Source organism: Manihot esculenta, chromosome 10, assembly GCF_001659605.2.
Source record: "Manihot esculenta cultivar AM560-2 chromosome 10, M.esculenta_v8, whole genome shotgun sequence".
In the NCBI taxonomy this organism is placed as follows: domain Eukaryota; kingdom Viridiplantae; phylum Streptophyta; class Magnoliopsida; order Malpighiales; family Euphorbiaceae; genus Manihot; species Manihot esculenta.
Window position 1 is genome coordinate 29,253,606 of NC_035170.2, and position 20,857 is coordinate 29,274,462.

Sequence of the window (20,857 nt, forward strand, 5' to 3'; positions counted from 1 at the left end):
CCACCACTTGATCCCACTTGATTAGTATTAACCACTCTTGAAGTCCCTGTACCTAATGCAGTAGTGTGTTTCCTCTTCTTTTGACTTGCAGCCATGCCTGCAATTAGAAAAATACATAAAAAGGTTAAAAAGGTTAAAATAGATTCATTATATGCAAGCAAACAAATATATAGTTACCCCAACAGCAACATATTGACAAGTTCTCTTATTGTGGCCTGTTCGTAAGCACCTAACACAAGTGACAGTTGCTGTCCTCCTTCCTCTTGCTGGTGGTTCACTCTCATCTCTCTTTCTAACCTTTCTTGGCCTTCCTGGTCGCCTCCTCAAAGGAGGTGGCAACATTGATGGGTGTTCATTATCAGGTTCAAGCTCAGTTTGAGGAATAGGATGTATGGCACCTGCATAAACTCTTGAATAGCACTGCACAGTGTAATATTCATGGCAAAACTCTTCAATATTACTCCTAACATATGCAATTGCTCTGGCAGCATGCTTGCATGGTAAACCACTTATATCCCACCATTCACAACTGCATGTCCTTTTAGCTAAACTTATAGCAAACCTACATGGACCCTCATGAACCTCATACTCTTCATTTCTACCAGGGAGCAACTTAAGAAACCTATTGGCAGTAATGATTTTATTCAATACTTTCTTTATTCTTGGTGTAATTATCTCTTCTCATGGTCGAGCTTTAACAAATCTTTTATGCAACCTAACCATACGTTTCTGCCTAATTGATTCAATAATATTGATAATAGGCAAACCTCTCAATTTCACTATCCATGCATTGAATGATTCGTTAGTGTAATTGTCACACTTAGCTTTAGGCCAGAATGCATGTCTATTCCATTGACTGAAGGGTATGTTGATCACAACCAGTGATATGGCTTTTGATCTCGCTTGGGCTTCAAATTCTTCATGTGAAGCCAAAACTCATAAGAATGAGTACTCTTTGCAGCATTCCAAAAATCATCTCTGAGCATGAGTCCAGGGAACTCTTTCTTGAAATTCATGTATAAATGCCTACAACAAACGGTATGAGATGCATTGGGAAATATATTTTTGACAGCATCAACGAGTCCCTACAACCAAAAAAATAGTTAGTAACTTAAATTAATAGCATATAATTCAATATGCTAAATTTAAAAAAAAAAGTGAATATTAATTCATACCTTTTGCTTATCTGACATAATAGTTAAAGGCCTATCATCAGTTCCTCCACCAATGCAAGAATAAAGATTCTCTAGGAAAAAAGTCCAGCTATCACTACATTCTGCTTCAACTATAGAAACTGCAAGAGGTAGCACACCTCTATTTCCATCAAGTATGATTGCAACTAGGAAAATCCCTCCATATGGACCCTTCAAGTGACAACTATCTAATCCTATAAAGGGTATGCAACCATTCTCAAATCCAAACTTTATAACATCAAACATAATCCATATTCTTTGAAAAATAAAAGGATCATCTTCATTAACCCTTGGAGCTGGCTGAATTTTTACAACTGTACCTGAGTTATATGTTTGCAAATAATGGACATATTTCTTAAGTTTTTTGAAACTTTCACAATGCATGCCTATATTCTCATCTCTAGCCTTGCACCTGGCTCCATATAATTGCCACACAGGAACTTCCACACTCCATTTTTCCATCAACTCATACTGCATGAGTTCATAACTCATGTCAGGGTCTGCCCTCAGTTTTCCCCTTAGTTTTTCTACTATCTACTTAGTGTTTGAATTCAAATTTTCATTTCTTAATGGTCTTATGCATGTGTGCTCATCATGCAGAGTCTTAGCCATGAAAGTGACTTGGTCAGACAGAACTGATGCATGAAACCTCTAGGGACATCCTGTACTGGAACACTTAGCTGTTAATCTAGTAGAGTCATTTTTAACTCTTGTAATATCATATCCCCCTTAATAGCATAATCTCTCATCGCATTTCTCAAAGTTGCAATGTCATTAAAAACTTGGCCCTCTTTAAACAAAATCCCTTCTCCTTCATTGTGTTGGAAGGGATCATCATATATGCCATGATAAGGATCAATATATTTTTTCTTCCTCTTATTTGGATCATAAGACTCATTCTCACTATCTTCAATCTCTTTGTCATTGTCACTAGCATAATCTGATAACCCATCTGACTCCTCAATACTAATTTCATTGTCAAATACAACTTCTTCAGGTAAATCATCTCCAACCTCACTGTCATTGAATGATACATCACTTTCAGAATCACTTTGTGGTGATTCATTGGCCTTTTCCCCTAACTGCCCACTTTCACTAACCCTTTCCTGTCTTATTCCTCTACCTCTAGTAAAACTGCTTCTTCCTCCCTTTCCTCTTAATGGCACACTCCTGCCCCTACCTCTTGTGGACCCATCCCTACTTAATGGGGGAGTGTTTCTACCTAAGGCATCATCAAGGTTAATATCCTCAACAATTAATATTACCACCCTCACTAAGGTTAATGCCCTCACCAGTATTACTGCCCTCACCAATAATACTAACATCATCATCATCATCGTCATCATCAGGCATCTTAGTGTTAAGAGGGACCCCTTTTACTTGTACAGTCACAGGCAATCTATGACTAGGTTTGTACAACTCAAAAGCCAACATTAAATCATCATCATTTTCTACGCTCATCCCATTACCAACAACAAACGTAACAAATGATGCAGCTATGTTAAACATCTTATAAACATCAGACAATAAGGATATGTAAGAATACCTTCCAATGGGGACATTATATATGGAATCAGTTTTATTTTCATATGTCAACACCACAGTAAATCTCTCTTCCACAGCCATGTCTTCAGACCTGCACATATAAATCATACATTCTTTAATTATATAAAATCTCCAAAAAAAAAAATACACTAAAACTATCAGTAACAGTAAGTGGTACCCACATGCTTTACTATAATACAAACTTTATGGTCACACATCCATAGAAAACAAACAAAAGAAAGCACAAAAAGTTATCTTTCCCCACTTGTTCGACAGAAACCAACAAAATCTCCCCACAACTTCACTTCGACAGAAACTAATTTCTCTTCAACAAAAACCACCAAAATGGAGAATAGAGGATTTAGGGAAGAAGAGAGAAGTTAGAGATTTGAGAAGAGAAGTTATCGACTTGGGAGAAGACATTAAGTTAGGGATTTAGGAAGAGAGAGGTTATCGATTAGGGAAGAAGAGAGAAATTAGGGATTTGAGAAGAGATGTTTTCATTTTTGGGAGAAGAGAGAGGTTAGGGATTAGAGGAGAGAGATTATCGATTTAGGGAAAAGTTACACTAAGGTTATTTTGGTCTTTTCATTTTATTTTTAACGGAAAAAAGGATAACAGTGGATGGAAGGACTGATTTGTTAATGGTTTGATTATGTAAGGACGTTTTAATAAGTTTCTGAAAATGCAGAAACTGACTTGTTAATAATGACAATACACATGAACTAAATTGTAAATCTCCCTAGAATTTATAAAACTTTTCCTCTTTATATTTCTCATATTATATTTTTAATATATTTATGCAAATTATTTATGAAACAAATATACGTGTGCTTACTGCAGTAAATAAGAAGAATTATTTATATCTTTAGTAAAAATAAATAATATAATCATAAATTTTGGTGAAAATTATTAACGAAAAAAATATTATTTAAATATAAAAATTAAAATAGTAATAAAAATAATGACAGTTAAAAAATAAAAATAGAATAAATATATAGTAAAAACAATATAAATAAATAAGTTAATTTGTGTGTAAAATATCATACGACAATATGATAGAAAGAATTTTAGTTAATTATAATTTTGCATTCTTTAATTATAATTTAAAAAATAATGAAATTAAAATTTTACATATAAATTTATTAATAAATTTTATTTTTTAAATTAAAACTGAATAATTAAAAATAAATTATCTCGTTGAAATAAAAATATTTAATCGAGTGATTTTAAAATAAAAATGAATTAATTACTTTTTTACAAAATTAAAAGTAATTCTCCATATATTTTGTTATAAAGGTGTTTCTTAGTGACGACCTTTATTGTAATTTCACTTTGATGTCACCCCTAAACACGTTTTACTTCCTTTCAGCTATAGATGAAGAATTAATAATGACTAATGATAATGAAATAAGGATGTTATGGATGTCTTCAAAGTTCTAACATGTCATGAGATGTCTTGAAATTTCAAGATATTACGAGGCATTTCTGATAATAACAGGTGCCAAATATTGGCCAAAATCAATTCTAACCACGTAAATTGGTCATCAGCTTTATTGTAAAATCATTTATATATATTACCGTCGTCTTTATTCTCGTTAAAAAGCAAACATCCTCTAACCAGAACCCTATTACCACTCCTTTTTGCATAGGATGTCTATAGAGAACCTCAACCCCTCAATCGAGCATGATCAGCTTATCATTTATCAATCATCATTGAAAGGGGATGTAGCTGAATTAGATGCATTGCTTCAACAAGATGAACTCATTCTTGATAGGCTCACCATTACTTCCTGTCATGTTTGAAATTTTTGAAATTTTTAGACCTCAGCTACTCTTTTGAGTTAACTAAAGTTCCAGACTTGTCTAGTGCCCCAAATCTTGAGGTTTTACGTTTGATAGAATGTGGAAACTTGATTGAGATTCCTAGCAGCATTGGCGAGTCTAAATGTCTAAAAGAAATTGATCTCGGATACTGCTCAAAACTGCATAGTATTCCACAAAGCATCTGCAATTCGAAATCTCTTACATGCCTTGATATCACAGGCTGTAGGAATGTCAAAGCATTGCCAGAGAACATGGGGGATCTAGAATTGCTGAAGAACCTTTATACATGTGGAAGTGGAATAAAAACATTGCCATCCTCCATCAATCAATTGGGAAGATTGGAAGAGTTAAGATGTGGGGGATGTGAAGGTTTGACATTGCCTCCTTTGACAGGACTGTCCTGTGTAAGGGAAATTGATTTAAGTGACTGTGGTATATTAGAAATTCCCCAGAGTCTTTGGTTTTTAGAGTCATTGGAAGAGTTACATTTAGGTGGAAACAATTTCGAGACGACACCTGCAAGCATTAAACATCTAATTGAGTTGAAGAAGCTTTTTTTAATAGGTTGCAAGAGACTTAAATGTTTACCAGAGCTTCCGTCATGCTTAGAAGTTTTAGATGCATCAGATTGCACATCTTTGGAATCTGCATCAACTCCATTCCTTTTCTTAGAACATGATGATGAAAAAGAAGAAAAACACCTTGAGTTTCGTAATTGCATCAATTTGGATAAGAACGTACATGATAAAGTAATGGAGGATGTATTGAAGACGCATCTGTTAAAACACAAGGTATGCCTTACTTTCTCTGGTCTTACAAGAATCAACCCTTTTGAGTGTACAATTTTTGTTTGTTATTATTAGTTTTCTTAAAAAATTTATAATTTCCATGGTACAGATTGTTAAGTTATACATACCGGGGGTTGAAGTGCCTGAAACGATGAGATATAAGAACAAAAGTGGATCTTCTCTTTCATTCAGACTAGATCAGGCGAATTTGATTGGTTTTTCTTTATGTGCTGTTTTTGATCCAGAAAGTTTTTCTCATGGTCCAATTACAGGCATTACTTGCATAGCTAACTTCATCGATAAAACTGGACATAGCAGTGAAAATGAACCTTCTCTTCAGAACATGTGTTTTGTAGAAGATCCTTTGGAAGACACACTGTCCGAAGATTTTCAACATATATTCCTTTGGAATAAACTGTTGGACATGGAAGAGAGTTTCCTTGAAGCTTCCTTTCAATTCTGCATTGCCAGGCACTCATTCGTGCCAACATATCATGTGGATCGTGATTACGATTCTATAATAATGTGTGGAGTGCATCCTATATTTCGAGAGGATCGTCTTTCCAGAGATAAAAAGAGAAGCAGAATTGAAGAGGATAAGGAAGATGAACCTTCTCTTTAAAGATTGAAAAACAAGACCGAGAACCTTCGCATTCGCAGGATAAATCATCAGGAACAGGAAGATGAACTTTGTCTAGATGTTGACCATTGATCAAAGTGGGATCTACATGAAATTCATTATAATCAATTACTACTATGAAATTATTATCTATACAGCGGTTGCATTGTAAAAATTCTCAAATGTATGGCAATAGAAAAAGGAATACAAGCCATTAATTGCAAACCAAGACAGTGTTGCTTTGATTTTTGCATGAAAAACTGCTACTCATCTACCTTCAAGGGATGAGATGTGACACTGATTTCAAAAAATTTACTTATACCATACGATCTAATTAGTATTTTTGTCTATTTTTTAATAATGTTTTCTAATTTTCCATTAACAAATTTAGTTTAATTGAATTAATTGTATGCTATACTGTTAATTACTTTTCTTAAACATCGCTCCCTCAACCCTTATTCATTATTTAGGTTTCGATTGTTTTATTAAAATTATTTTTATATTTAAAATATTTTTAAAAAATTAATTAATGAAAAATATTTTTTATAAAAAAATTAAATTATTTCAGGAAAAAAAAAGACTTTTTTAATATATATATAAATTTATTAAAATAATTTATTTTTAAATTAAAAAATTAAAAATGAGTTATTTTATTAAAATAATTTTAAATATAAATTATTTTCACATCTAAAGAAATCTTAGACTTAAATTAAATTCTAGTTAGCATTAACTTTTAAATTAAGTATGTCAGCATAATTTATAATAAATTTATTATGAAAAAAAATTAGGATAAAATTATTAAAACGAAAAAATTTATGATTTTTTAAAAAAAAAATATTATGACTTTCGGAGGGATTGAAAAGTCAAGAAATTTATTTTTTTTTTAATAATATCATTATGTTTAGAATATTATGAATTTGAATAAATACGATAATTAAACTGTAGAGTTTGAATTTATTTTTTTAAAATAATCTCTTTTATAATTTTGCTACTTTAATAATTTTGAAAATATAATTTTTTTTACCTTTAAAAAAAATTGATCCAACATTTAAAATCTGTAAATTAATCTATTCATATGCTTACGAAAAAGATTTTTTTTAAAAATTAATTCCAATTTAATAAAATGCCTTTACCATAGCTTTAGTGATCTGTCCAATCAATCAATACCACATAAAATAATTTAAATACGAAAAATATTTTTAATATTTTTTAAAAAATCAATTTATTGTGTGTTCTGTAATTATCATTTAAAAAATAAAAATATTAATTAATAGTGTTAAAAAATTCTCAAAATCTAAAAATAAATTATTTTTCTTCAAAAATAATTTAATTTTTTATAAAAAATATATTTTTAACACCTTTTTAGTGTTTAAATTTTAAAATATTATTTTAATTATAGCCCATCGAACTAATGCTGATCTAAATTATTTAAAATTAATATTTTTTACTTAATAGAATTTATAAAACTTTTCCTCTTTATATTTCTCATATTATATTTTTAATATATTTATGCAAATTAATAACTGCTAGGCTTCACCCCTCCAAGAAAAAACTAAATTTAAAAAAATAGTATTTTCCCAAAGTTCATGAAACTCTCCCGATCAACCCAGTACTCTCGGCCCTGATCTGAATACACAAAGCGGACCGGATCGTTCATAGGCCCAAATTCAGTTCAGTGATGTGGCTTGAAAAAGAACAACAGATCCGGTCACTTCGCAACCCTGTCTGCAAGCGCACCAAAAGAAATTAAACGATCGTCTAATGTGAAGAGGGTGTCTATGTTTTCGTACGTATAAACCTGCATAACATAGACAGATTGCACTATTGAAAAGAGGTCATTATGCGTTATTAGAAGATAAAGGGGAAGAAATAAAAAGAGAGAAACACCCTCCTCTTTAAACAAACTTACACAATCATAAATCCTATTTTCTAAATCTCAAAATATTACAAATTATTTATGAAATAAATATACTTGTGCTTACTGCAGTAAATAAGATTTACATGAGTATCAAAGGAAGAACAATTATTTATATCTTTAGTAAAAACAAATAATGTAATCATAATTTCTGGTAAAAATTATTAACGAAAAAATATTATTTATATATAAAATTTAAAATGATAATAAAAATAATGACAGTTAAAAAATAAAAATAGAATAAATATATAGTAAAAATAATATAAATAAATAAGTTAATTTGTGTGTAAAATATCATACGAGAATATGATAGAAATAATTTTATTTAATTATAATTTAAAAAATAATGAAATTAAAAAATTTATATATAAAAATATTAATAAAATTATCAAAATTTAAAAAATTACATTCTATTTTAAAAAAATAAAATTATTTTTTAAAAATAACTTTACTTTTCTTTAACTAAAAATATATTTTTCGTTAACATTTTTTAGTGCATGAATCGTAAAAGAGGAAACAATATTTACCTGAAAAATTATTTTCATAAAACAACCGAAGGGTTCATATGATAATCTAACCATGCATAACTTCAAAAATATATTTATAAAAAAATATTTGATAATTTTTCCCCACTATAACTTTTATATTATAAATTAAATATTTTCTTTTTTTAAGTGTCAAACTATATATTTTTAAATCTGTTTATAGCCTAAGAATCCTTTATCAAATGATTAATTTTTATTCAAAATAAAAAACAAGGTGAAAACTTGCCTTTTCCTTCTTCCAACATTGTCAGAACAGATTTCCTTTTTTTTCTTTTATCGCTGATCTGAAATAGTATTTTGATTTCGATCAAAATACTGTTTTTTGATCTATTTGGCTTGAAAAGCTCCTTCACTGCTTTCATCCTCCTTCAAATTAGACCTCTGCTTCTGGACTTATAATTTACCGATAAGTTCACCATATTTTAGTCACATCACAAGATTTTTCAATAGCGGGCACCTTTAGTTTAAATTTTAATGGTAAATTAATTAGCATTTTCTCCACAACTTTAAAATATGAAAATTACTCTAATCTTACTTACTAAATCCATCAATTTTGCGGCATATTCTGTTATCGTTTTACCTTCTTTCATCTGAAGCATCTCAAATTACCTTTTTAGAGTGAGAAGCATTTCAAATTACTCTAATCTTGCTCCCTTTAAGCTCATTCTTATTGGAATTTCACAATTCATAATTCTAATAAAAATCATATCCGTCAAACTAATATGCAAACACGTCAAAACTCTTGACTTTTTCCTCTTCCATTTATATCCGTCAAACTAATATGCAAATACATCAAAACTCTTGACTTTTTTGTCTTTAATTCTTCATGATTTTTTATTTGGTTTAAAATTGGATTAAGACCAAGGCCAGATGAATATGCTTGGTTTCAACAACCTCCCACAAACTCAAAAACTCTAAATAAGACTTCATTTTGATTACCTAAATATAATAATTTTCTCCATTACAATAGAGGACCCGTTCCCATAAAATAATTACTAGACAACATTTTTTGTTGCTCTATTTTTCAGATTTAAAAATAAAAAATTCACTTAAAAAAAAATTCACCATCACAAGTCCGTTAGAAAATAAAATAAAAAACTCAAATTATCTCTCTTGCCTTTCATAAAAATCTAAATTTTTTTTACTCAAAAATTATATGTAATGAATTTTAAAAATATCAAAATAAATATTATCATAAATATCTTGCAAATTCAAAAGATATATAACTCCAATTTAAAATAACTACATAATTATCTTTAATAACTCATTATTATTTAATGATACAGAAGGATTAAATGTTAAATTAAAATAATAAAAAAATATTATTATTCTTCAACAGTACTTCTTGCTAGTCAAACGAACATGGCTGATATTATTGGAAATCATAGACCCAATGTATGTAAAAAATATAAATTTGTGGTAGAGAAACTGAAGCCGGCTGATTGTGGACAAGGGCAAAGTTGAGGCGAAGAGAAGAAGAGGATCAGGTAGCAACATACCTAGATAGCAAGTTTTGGGTTTCTTTCCTTGAAGTTTCTACGGACCAACTAGGCGACGACTTCGATTTAGATATCATTTTCGAGGAAGAGTCCTGTTGGCTTGTCTAGCACGGCACTTGTTGACTTTGAAGTGACACGTTTGGTCAACCAAATTACGTTTTGATTTTATTTTTTTAATTTAAAAAAATACACGGTAAATTTATGAGAAATTAAAATTTATGAGTAAATCTGAGAGCTTTTCCACTGATTTCTAATTCTCATTTCAAAAAAAAAAAATTTATGAGAAATTACATGAGTTTTACGCTGTTATTAATAAAATATATTAATTTTAATTTATAATATAAAAATATAATATTTACATATTTAATTTATCGATAAATATATTTAAATAAATTTAAAAAATTTAATATTATGCTTTTTAATTTTTAATTTTTATTTAAAAAAAATAAAATATATGGAAGTTAATAGGTGACAAATATTGGCCACATTGGTCATCAACTCTCTGTATATATTACCACCGTCATTAATTTCATAAAGAAGCAAAGGCCCTCTAACCAAAAGCCCTCATCACCACCGCCTTCTGTGTATTAGGATGTCTATAGAGAACCTCAACAACTCAATCGAGCATGACCAGCTCACCATTTATCAAGTAGTGAGAGGGGATGTAGCTGAATTAGATGCATTACTTCAACAAGATGAGCTCATTCTTGATAGAGTCACTGTTTCTTCCTTCCATGAAACTCCCTTACACATTGCAGCCATGCGAGGTCACCTTCAGTTTGCTCAAGCACTCCTCAATCTGAAGCCCAAACTAGCCGAGGAGTTAGACTCTCTTTGCCGCTTGCCTCTTCACTTGGCTTCTGCAGAAGGCTACTCCCATATTGTTAAAGAGTTGGTAACTGTGAATCCTGATGCTTGCTGGGCACGTGATCAAGATGGAAGAATCCCACTTCACTTGGCTACCATGAAAGGAAGAGTTGCAGTTGTGAAGGAATTAGTCAGCGTTTGTCCTGAGTCAATAAGAGAGAAGATGGATAATGGAGAGACAATCTTGCACTTATGTGTTAAATATAATCGGTTGGAGGCTTTGAAATTGTTGGTGGAAACGGTACGAGATGATGAATTTGTCAGTGCCGCGGATGATAATGGCAATACCATTTTGCACCTTGCAGCCATCCTCAAACATGTGCAGGTTTGTTGATCTCGTCACTGCTAGCCACATTAACTGGAAAAATAAACCCAAAAGTGATGATCTTTTTGCTTATGCAGATTACAAAATACTTACTTTTGGAGACTAGCATCAAAGAAAATGCAAATACCTTGAACAAGAATGGATTCACAGCACTGGATGCTCTAGAGCACAGTCCAATGGACTCAAAAGGCCTGGAAATAAAGATCATTCTTCTAGAAAGAGAGGCCTTGCTGCGAGAACCTGTAAATGGTGGAATAATTACTTAAAGAACGTAGGCAAGAGATTCGAAGAGGCACGAGGCAATATTCTGATAGCGGCTACTCTAACAGCAACTATAGCTTTTTAAGCTGGGGTAAACCCACCCCAATTTAATAAAGACCAGAATGCAACTACAGCTTCAGCTGCTTCTTCTTATCTTGATTCTTATCTTGGTATTCTCCTTCAGGGGTCAGAAACAAAGTTCTGGTATTGCAACACTGTTTCTTTGATGCTCTCTCTTATTATTATTATGCTGATGTTTAGTGGAATTCCTTTTAAAAATAAGATTTTAGGAGTTTTCCTAGTAATTATCATGTGCATCGCAATCCTATATATATCACATACATATTTCTATGCGGCGGCATCAAACATGAGGCTGGGAGAAAATGGTTGGACTTTGGCAGGGAAAACATTGTTGATAATTCCCACTATAATTCGTTTTTTATTGTGGTTTATTATTTTGATACATTTTGCTTCCTTTTTGATCTGGCTGTTTCAGAAGATCTACCGATGCATTTCTAAATTAATATCGAGTTTATGTTTATAAAGTTTTTTTTTTTTTTTTTGCTAAGAGATAATTTCTATTAATTGCAACCTTTGAGCTTTATGCAATGAAAGGCACTCCATGAAAAAGAGAGCGTGGACTCGATCTTGGCCTGAAGGTGCTTTCTTCGATCACATCTCTTCATTGCTTCTTTATTGTTTTTTCAAATTTCTCTTTAATTTGTATGAATTTAGGGAGCCGGATCCTTCTATCGAATTAAATTTCAGACATTTTACATTCGATTTCCAGTCACCGAAGCATCGCATGAATCAAACTAAATATTTACTTTGAGATCAATGATAAAATTACTGTATATACTATAAAACAAATGAAATCATAAAATAAATGGTACATTAATTCAATTAAGACTAACAAGAAAGTCTTACATGACAGACTTAATGCCTTCCATAAGCTGCAAACCTGAGAGGTCCAATGTTTTCCTTCTCAGCCAAAAAAATGAACAACTTCGTCCATTTCCTATCCTCATAGACCATTCCCGAATTACAAAACTTGTGCGCCCAACCTCACCTATGAGCAAACTACTTGGACTTGGATTCAAAGATCGGATCCATTGACATATTTAGATGCAGGTTCACCTATTTATCAGAGGTTAATTTCAAGTGTCTGACTTTTAATATCATCTGGGCATCATTATCCAACAAAAGTTACCCTGCCTCTGGCCACTCTTTCGATATTCTTATTCACGCGTTACCATGGATGTCAAAAATAAAACTTGCCTTCCATGTTTGGTAGAAATTGAGAGTTGCAGGCAGTTCAAAAAACACAGTGGAGTTTTGTAATTGGAAGTAGCAAAGCTTTGAAACACCAACTCCCACAACAAAATGATGCACTTCACTCTTCACTCTTCATATGTGTTTTCTTATTTGGAAAGTGACAGCAATCCATATTTGAGAACGCATCTATAATTGTGTGCTGCAGTCAATATATGGAGAATACCATAACCTCAAGCTCAAGCCCAACAAAGCTCCCAAGATCTTATATATCTCTTCGGATCTAGGATGTGTTTTGTCAGCAGAGTAGAACTGATAAACTTCATTATCAACCTCAATCCAACTGCAACCTGGAGTCTTGTAAGCATTATGTTGTTTTAACATTTTTCTTACCATGCGAGACTCATCCCACTTCCCTAACTCGCCATATAAATTTGCTAACATTATACCATAGCCTCCATTTTTCGGGTCAATTTCTATAAGCTTTTTAACAGCAAATTCTGCCAAATCTATTTGACCATGTACTTTACATCCATTAAGCAGAGAACCCCAAACAACTTCATCAGGTTCAATCTTCATTCCCCTCACAACTTCCAAGGCCTCTTCAAACCTTCCAGCCCGGCCAAGAATATCTATCAAGCACCCATAATGTTCAATCTGAGGTTCAATCCCATAATCCTGAGTCATCATTAGGAAATAATAATGTCCTTTTTCAACCAGCCCTCCATGGGTACAAGCATTCAACAAACCAACAAAAGTAACCTCATCTGGTCTTACATCCTCTCCATGTTGTATCATCTCCTCGAATATTCCTATCGCACTCTCGCCATGTCCATGAAGAGCAAAACAGTTTATCATGGAATTCCAAGTGGTCAAGCTTTTCTTCGACGTCATATCAAAAACCCTTTTGGCCTCTTTTAAACTTCCACACTTCCCATACATATCCACCAGGGCGTTGGACATAAACGAATCAAAACCAAGGCTATATCTATACACGTATCCATGGATCGATTTTCCAAGCTGAAGCATGCCAGTATGGCCACAAGCAGAGAGAGCACACACAACTGTAACCTGATTGGGCCTGTTATGACGGTGTTGCATCATCTTTCTAAATAGCGAAATAGCCTCTGAAAACAACCCATTTTGTGTACATCCAGCAATAACAGCATTCCAAGACGGAACATCTCTCTCAGGCATTTGGTCAAAAAGAGAAATAGCATTTCCAACCTGGCCAACTCTAGTATATCCAGAAATCATAGCAGTCCAAGACACAACATTCTTCTCAGACATTTCATCAAACAATTGCCTTGCAACTCCAATATCAGATGAAGACCTGGAATACGAATCAACAAGAGCAGTTTGAACAACTGGGTATTGGACAAAACCCCATTTAGCTATCTGGGCATGCACCAATTGCGTAGTCTGATAGGATTTCAAGACGTGGGGGAAGATAAAATGATTGGGTTTAGGGTGTCCTCTACGAACCATGTTGCGATAAAATTCAAAGGCAGAAAGGTAATCCAGCTTGGAGGCATAAGCAGTAACCATGGCAGTGTAGAGATAGATATTGGGAAAGCAGACATGATCGAAAACATAGCGAGCATAGCTAAGATTGGAGATTTTGAGAATAGAAAAGCGGAGGAGCTTGAAGACGTAGAATTGGGTTTGCGAGTGGCCGAGAACAGTGAGAAAAGATTGGAGTTGTTTGAGATGATTGAGATGATTGCATTTGGAAAGGATTGCTAAGACTAACTGATTTAGATTCTTATTTGGTGGATTCAAAATATGGTTGGACTCCATTCTGCTTGTGCATTGTTTGAAACTCCTTGTTCGCGGGAGGAGATTCAGAGTATTGAAATGACAAATTTATTTTCTTAATTGTGGTAATTTTAAAAATTACTAAGTATTAAATAAATTAATAATATTAATAAAATATATGTATAAACATATAATAATATTTTATTTACGCATGTTAAAAAAATAATTTATTTAATTATATTTATTTTAAATACATTAAATTTCATTAAATATTAAAGAATATTTTAAAAATTCTTAAAAATAAAATAAAATTATAATAATTAATTTATATATTATTATAATTTAAAATAATAAAAAAATAAAAATTATAAAATGAAAAAAAATTATTTGTTTATAGTTTGTATATCTTTATAATAATCTTACTTTTTTTTTTAAGTTACAATAATCTTACGAGAAAATCGGCTATAAAATTTAAAATTCCATACGTGTCATATCTAAATATTACTTTAAATTTTTTTTTTTTTTTACCTCCAAATTCATTGTCAGACGCGTCTTTTTGTCTCAGAATAGGCAACGAAATACTAATCTAACGCGTTCTGCTCTCTTTAACTTCTTCAAGCTCAGTTGCAGTTACACAAGCATTCTTTCATCACTTATCTATGGAGGCTACTTCTTCAACCCCTCCTTGCAAATATGATGTTTTTATTAGCTTTAGAGGCAAAGATATTCGTGGGGGTTTTCTTTCCCATCTCTTTGATGCTTTGCAGCGAAAACAAATCAATCCTTTCATGGATGAAAACCTTCGTAAAGGAGAAGAGATCTCACCTGCTCTCTTGGAAACAATTCAAGATTCTTATGTCTCAATTGTTGTTTTCTCTCAAAATTATGCAGATTCTCCATGGTGCTTGGATGAGCTTGTGAAGATACTTGAATGCAAGGAAATTTTAGGACAATTAGTCCTACCAATTTTTTACCATGTAGATCCAACTGATATTCAAGATCTCATTGGGAATTTCGGCGAGGCATTTGCGGTTGCTGAGCATGGAGAAGAATTCAAAGGTTGTTTAGACAAGGTGGATAAGTGGCGTCGTGCTCTGATGGAAATAAGCAATTTATCAGGATGGGATTCAAAGAAAATCAAGTAATTCTGTTGATTTTTTTTACTATTCTTGTTTTTGTTTGCATGTATATGTAATCGTGTATTATCAATTTACTTAGAAGCGAGTCTAAGCATCTAAGGGTGGTTTGCTTTGACTTACTAGCATTTGTTCTTCATATATATTAGGTCTGAATCCAAACTAGTTGAGGAAATTGCCAATGATGTTTGCAAGAAATTAAGTCTCATCTCCTCAAGTGATTCTTACAATGACAACTTTGTTGGGATTGAATCACGTCTGAAGAAAGTGGAATCCTTGTTATGTATTGAATCGAAATATGATAGAAGAGTAATAGGAATTTGGGGGATGGGAGGTATTGGCAAGACAACTATTGCTCTTCAAGTATTGAATCGAATTATGGATAAATTTGATGGGCACTATTTTGTTGATAATGTCAGAGAGAAGATGAGAAAACAAACACATGTTTTTTTAGATGAAATCATTAACCAATTGTTAGGAGAAAAGGATTTACGTGTAAGCACATCTCTGCTACCCCCTTCCACTAGGAGAAGACTTCAGAGTAAAAAGGTTGTCATTGTTTTTGATGATGTGGATGATCCAAACCATCTAAAGCTTTTAGCAGGAGAGTGTGCTTTGTACCACAATGGTAGTAGAATCATTGTAACAAGCAGAGATAGACAAGTACTTAAAAATGTTTGTTCTGAGGGATACATATACGAGGTTGAAAAATTAACTGATGATGAAGCTCTTTGTCTCTTTAGCTTGTATACCTTCAAACAACTTCATCCCAAGAAAGGATATGTGGAAATATCAAAGAAGTTGATAACATATGCTCAAGGTATTCCGTTGGCTCTTGTAATTTTAGGCTCTAATTTGTATGATAAGGGGATTGAAGAATGGGAAAGTGAGTTGGAAAAATTGAAAGAAATTCCTGATATGAATATTCAGGCAGTTTTGAGAATAAGTTATGATGGACTAGAACGTCATGAAAAGAGCATATTTCTTGATATTGCATGTTTCCTTAAAGGCGAGCCTAAAGATCGTGTTGAAAGAATATTTGAAGGTTGTGGTTTCTTTCCAAGAAGAGCAATAAGCCGTTTAATTGATAAATCTCTCATAACTGTTTCAAATGGTAAGGTAGGCATGCATGACTTGCTACAACAAATGGGCAAGGATGTTGTTTGTGAGGAGTCCAAACAACTTGGGACACGCAGCAGGTTGTGGAAATATAAGGATATTTGTCATGTATTGACAAGAGACAAGGTATGGACCAAAAGAATTAATGTGCATATTCTTAATTATACATACATATTATTTATATGCAGTTTTAAGAATTAAGTGCGGTGCCTATAATGTTTGTTGTTATTTTCTTAGGGAACTGAAAATATTGAAGGCATATTACTTGATACGTATGGAAATGGATATTTGGAGCTAAGTCCCACAGCTTTCATGAACATGTGCAATCTTAGATTCCTCAAATTCTTCAATGTTTCTACATCCGGACCAGGACGAGTGCTTCTGCCTAGTGGCCTTGAATTTCTACCAAAGGAGCTAAGATATCTTCATTGGGAAGGGTACCCTTTGAAATCCTTGCCAATAAATTTTTGCCCGAGAAATCTTGTAGAACTTCGCATGCCACACAGCAACCTCATCCAACTCTGGAATCAAGAGAAGGTTAGAGTTATTATGCTGCTTTATAAAATTTAGCTACATTGTGCAAAGTTAATTAGCTTCTTCTAATTTTATTGACGTTTTGATTACAGGCTCTTGAAAGTTTGAAATTTTTAGACCTCAGCTGCTCTTTTGAGTTAACTAAAGTTCCAGACTTGTCTAGTGCCCCGAATCTTGAGGTTTTATGTTTGATAGGATGTAGCAACTTGATTGAGATTCCTAGCAGCGTTGGCGAGTGTAAATGTCTAAAAGAAATTGATCTCGTATGCTGCTCAAAACTGCATAGTATTCCACAAAGCATCTGCAATTCGAAATCTCTTACACGCCTTGATATCACAGGCTGTAGGAATGTCAAAGCATTGCCAGAGAACATGGGGGATCTAGAATTGCTGAAGAACCTTTATACATGTGGAAGTGGAATAAAAACATTGCCATCCTCCATCAATCAATTGAGAAGATTGGAAGAGTTAAGATGTGTGGGATGTAAAGGTTTGACATTGCCTCCTTTGACAGGACTGTCCTGTGTAAGGGAAATTGATTTAAGTGACTGTGGTATATTAGAAATTCCCCAGAGTCTTTGGTTTTTAGTGTCATTGGAAGAGTTACATTTAGGTGGAAACAATTTCAAGACGACACCTGCAAGCATTAAACATCTAACTGAGTTGAAGGAGCTTTTATTAAAAGGTTGCAAGAGACTTAAATGTTTACCAGAGCTTCCGTCATGCTTAAAAGATTTAGATGCATCAGAATGCACATCTTTGGAATCTGCATCAACTTCATTCCTTTTCTTAGAACATGATGATGAAAAAGAAGCAAAACGACTTGAGTTTCGTAATTGCATCAATTTGGATAAGAACGTACATGATAAAGTAATGGAGGATGTATTGAAGACGCATCTGTTAAAACACAAGGTATGCCTTACTTTCTCTGGTCTTACAAGAATCAACCCTTTTGAGTGTACAATTTTTGTTTATTATTATTAGTTTTCATAAAATAATTTATAATTTCCATGGTACAGATTGTTAAGTTATGCATAGCGGGGGTTGAAGTGCCTGAAACGATGAGATATAAGAACAAAAGTGGATCTTCTCTTTCATTCAGACTAGATCAGGGAAATTTGACTGGTTTTTCTTTATGTGCTGTTTTTGATCCAAAAAATTATTCTCATGATCATATTATATTCAATTGTTGCACAGCCAACTTCATCAATAAATCTGGACATAGCAGTGAAATTTTCATTTGCGAGGTCCTGTTTTCTTTACATCATCCTTTTTATTCAGAACACGTGTTCCTTTGGAATAAACTGTTGGACATGGAAGAGAGTTTCCTTGAAGCTTCCTTTCAATTCAGCATTGCCAGGCACTCATTCAAGCCAACATGTCGTCTGGATCGTGATTACGATTCTATAATAATGTGTGGAGTGCATCCTATATTTCGAGAGGATCGTCTTTCCAGAGATAAAAAGAGAAGCAGAATTGAAGAAGATAAGGAAGATGAACCTTCTCTTCAAAGATTGAAAAACAAGACCGAGAACCTTCGCATTCGCACGATAAATCATCAGGAACAGGAAGAGGAACTTTGTCTTGATGTTGACCATTGATCAAACTACATGAAATTCATTATGATCAATTACTACTATGAAATTATTATCTATACAGCGGTTGCATTGTAAAAATTCTCAAATGTATGGCAATTGACAAAGCAATACAAGCCAATAATTGCAAACCAAGACAGTTTTGCTTTGCTTTTTGCATGAAAAACTACTACTCATCTACCTTCAAGGGATGAGATATGATCGACGCTGAATTAGTATTTTTGTGTATTTTTTAATAATGTTTTCTAATTTTCCATTAACAAATTTAGTTTAATTGAATTAATTGTATGCTATACTGTTAATTACTTTTCTTAAACATCGCTCTAGTGTCACATCAACGCTTATTCATTATTTAGGTTTCGATTGTTTTATTAAAATTATTTTTATATTTAAAATATTTTTAAAAAATTAATTAATGAAAAATATTTTTTATAAAAAAAATAAATTATTTCAGGAAAAAAGACTTTTTTTAATATATGTATAAATTTATTAAAATATTTTATTTTTAAATTAAAATTAAAAAATTAAAAATGAGTTATTTTATTAAAATATTTTTAAATATAAATTATTTTCACATCTAAAGAAATCTTAGACTTAGATTAAATTCTAGTTAGCATTAACTTTTAAATTAAGTATGTAAGCATAATTTATAATAAATTTATTATGAAAAAAATTATGATAAAATTATTAAAACGAAAAATTTTATGATTTTTTTTAAAAAAAAATATTATGACTTGCGGAGGGATTGAAAAGTCAAGAAATTTATTTACTTTTTTAATAATATCATTATGTTTAGAATATTATGAATTTGAATAAATACGATAATTAAACTGTGGAGTTTGAATTTATTTTTTTAAAATAATCTCTTTTATAATTTTGCTACTTTAATAATTTTGAAAATATAATTTTTTTGCCTTTAAAAAAAATTGATCCAACATTTAAAATCTGTAAATTAATCTATTCATATGCTAAAGAAAAAGATTTTTTTTAATTAATTCCAATTTAATAAATTGCCTTTACCATAGCTTTAGTGATCTGTCCAATCAATCATTACCACAGAAAATAATTTAGATACGAAAAATATTTTTAATAATTTTTAAAAATCAATTTATTATGTGTTCTGTAATTATCATTTAAAAAATAAAAATATTAATTAATAGTGTTAAAAAATTCTCAAAATCTAAAAATAAATTATTTTTCTTCAAAAATAATTTAATTTTTTATAAAAAATATATTTTTAACACCTTTTTAGTGTTTAAATTTTAAAATATTATTTTAATTATAGCCCATCAAACTAATGTTGATCTAAATTATTTAAAATTAATATTTTTTACTTAATAGAATTTATAAAACTTTTCCTCTTTATATTTCTCATATTATATTTTTAATATATTTATGCAAATTGATGATTGCTAGGCTTCATCATCGGGAAGAGTTCAGCCCTAATTTGGCAGTATTGATCCAAAGCCTATGAGACTCCCCCGACCGATCGGCCCAACACCCTCAGTTCTGATCTAAATACATGGAGCGAGCTAGATCATTCACATGCCCAGATCCAGTAAGTAAAAGCTCAGTCCGATGACGTGATTTGAAAAAGAACAGCAAATCCGGTTACTTCACAACTCTGTCCGCAAGTACGCGGAAGGGAATTAAATGGTCGTCTGGTGTGGATAAGGCGTCTGACGTTTTCGTATGTAGATATTGATAGGGCGTCTGACGTTTTCGTACATGCGAATCTATATGACAGAGACAGGTGATACTGTAAAAGAAAGGTTATTATGCGTCACTAACAGACAAGGAGAGAAATAAAAGGAGAGAAATAATTATTTATATCTTTAGTAAAAAATAAATTATATAATCATAAATTTTGGTAAAAATTATTAACGAAAAAATATTATTTAAATATAAAAATTAAAATGATAATAAAAATAATGACAGTTAAAAAATAAAAATAGAATAAATATATAGTAAAAACAATATAAATAAATAAGTTAATTTGTGTGTAAAATATCATACGACAATATGATAGAAAGAATCTTAGTTAATTATAATTTTGCATT

The 20,857-nt window shown here is 31.7% G+C and overlaps 3 protein-coding genes across 3 annotated transcripts; 2 read left to right on the plus strand and 1 right to left on the minus strand.

Moving 5' to 3' along the window:
• Nucleotides 1-10,508: 10,508 nt before the first annotated feature.
• LOC110625284 (ankyrin repeat-containing protein BDA1-like) lies at nt 10,509-11,940 on the plus strand. The gene is made up of 2 exons (XM_021770893.2): nt 10,509-11,123; nt 11,201-11,940. The coding sequence occupies exons 1-2, from the start codon at nt 10,524-10,526 to the stop codon at nt 11,387-11,389; spliced, it is 789 nt and encodes a 262-aa protein (XP_021626585.1). The 5' UTR covers nt 10,509-10,523; the 3' UTR covers nt 11,390-11,940.
• A 311-nt stretch (nt 11,941-12,251) lies between these two features.
• Nucleotides 12,252-14,523, minus strand: LOC110625283 (pentatricopeptide repeat-containing protein At1g33350). The gene has a single exon (XM_021770892.2). It carries the CDS (start codon nt 14,454-14,456, stop codon nt 12,846-12,848), a length of 1,611 nt encoding a protein of 536 aa, XP_021626584.1. The 5' UTR covers nt 14,457-14,523; the 3' UTR covers nt 12,252-12,845.
• Nucleotides 14,524-15,003: 480 nt separating this feature from the next.
• On the plus strand, nt 15,004-18,803 carry LOC110625282 (disease resistance protein RPV1). The gene is made up of 7 exons (XM_043960730.1): nt 15,004-15,555; nt 15,700-16,795; nt 16,907-17,206; nt 17,296-18,114; nt 18,222-18,372; nt 18,416-18,449; nt 18,554-18,803. The coding sequence occupies exons 1-7, from the start codon at nt 15,074-15,076 to the stop codon at nt 18,801-18,803; spliced, it is 3,132 nt and encodes a 1,043-aa protein (XP_043816665.1). The 5' UTR covers nt 15,004-15,073.
• Nucleotides 18,804-20,857: the final 2,054 nt, after the last annotated feature.

Excerpts from the sequence above, each read along its gene's own strand:
- LOC110625284 (XM_021770893.2), top strand. The coding sequence starts at position 10,524 with ATGTCTATAGAGAACCTCAACAACTCAATCGAGCATGACCAGCTCACC. Across the intron at positions 11,124-11,200 it reads CCATCCTCAAACATGTGCAG|ATTACAAAATACTTACTTTT; the intron begins GTTTGTTGATCT and ends TTGCTTATGCAG.
- LOC110625283 (XM_021770892.2), bottom strand. The coding sequence starts at position 14,456 with ATGGAGTCCAACCATATTTTGAATCCACCAAATAAGAATCTAAATCAG.
- LOC110625282 (XM_043960730.1), top strand. The coding sequence starts at position 15,074 with ATGGAGGCTACTTCTTCAACCCCTCCTTGCAAATATGATGTTTTTATT. Across the intron at positions 17,207-17,295 it reads AACTCTGGAATCAAGAGAAG|GCTCTTGAAAGTTTGAAATT; the intron begins GTTAGAGTTATT and ends TTTTGATTACAG. Across the intron at positions 18,373-18,415 it reads TCCAAAAAATTATTCTCATG|ATCTGGACATAGCAGTGAAA; the intron begins ATCATATTATAT and ends CTTCATCAATAA.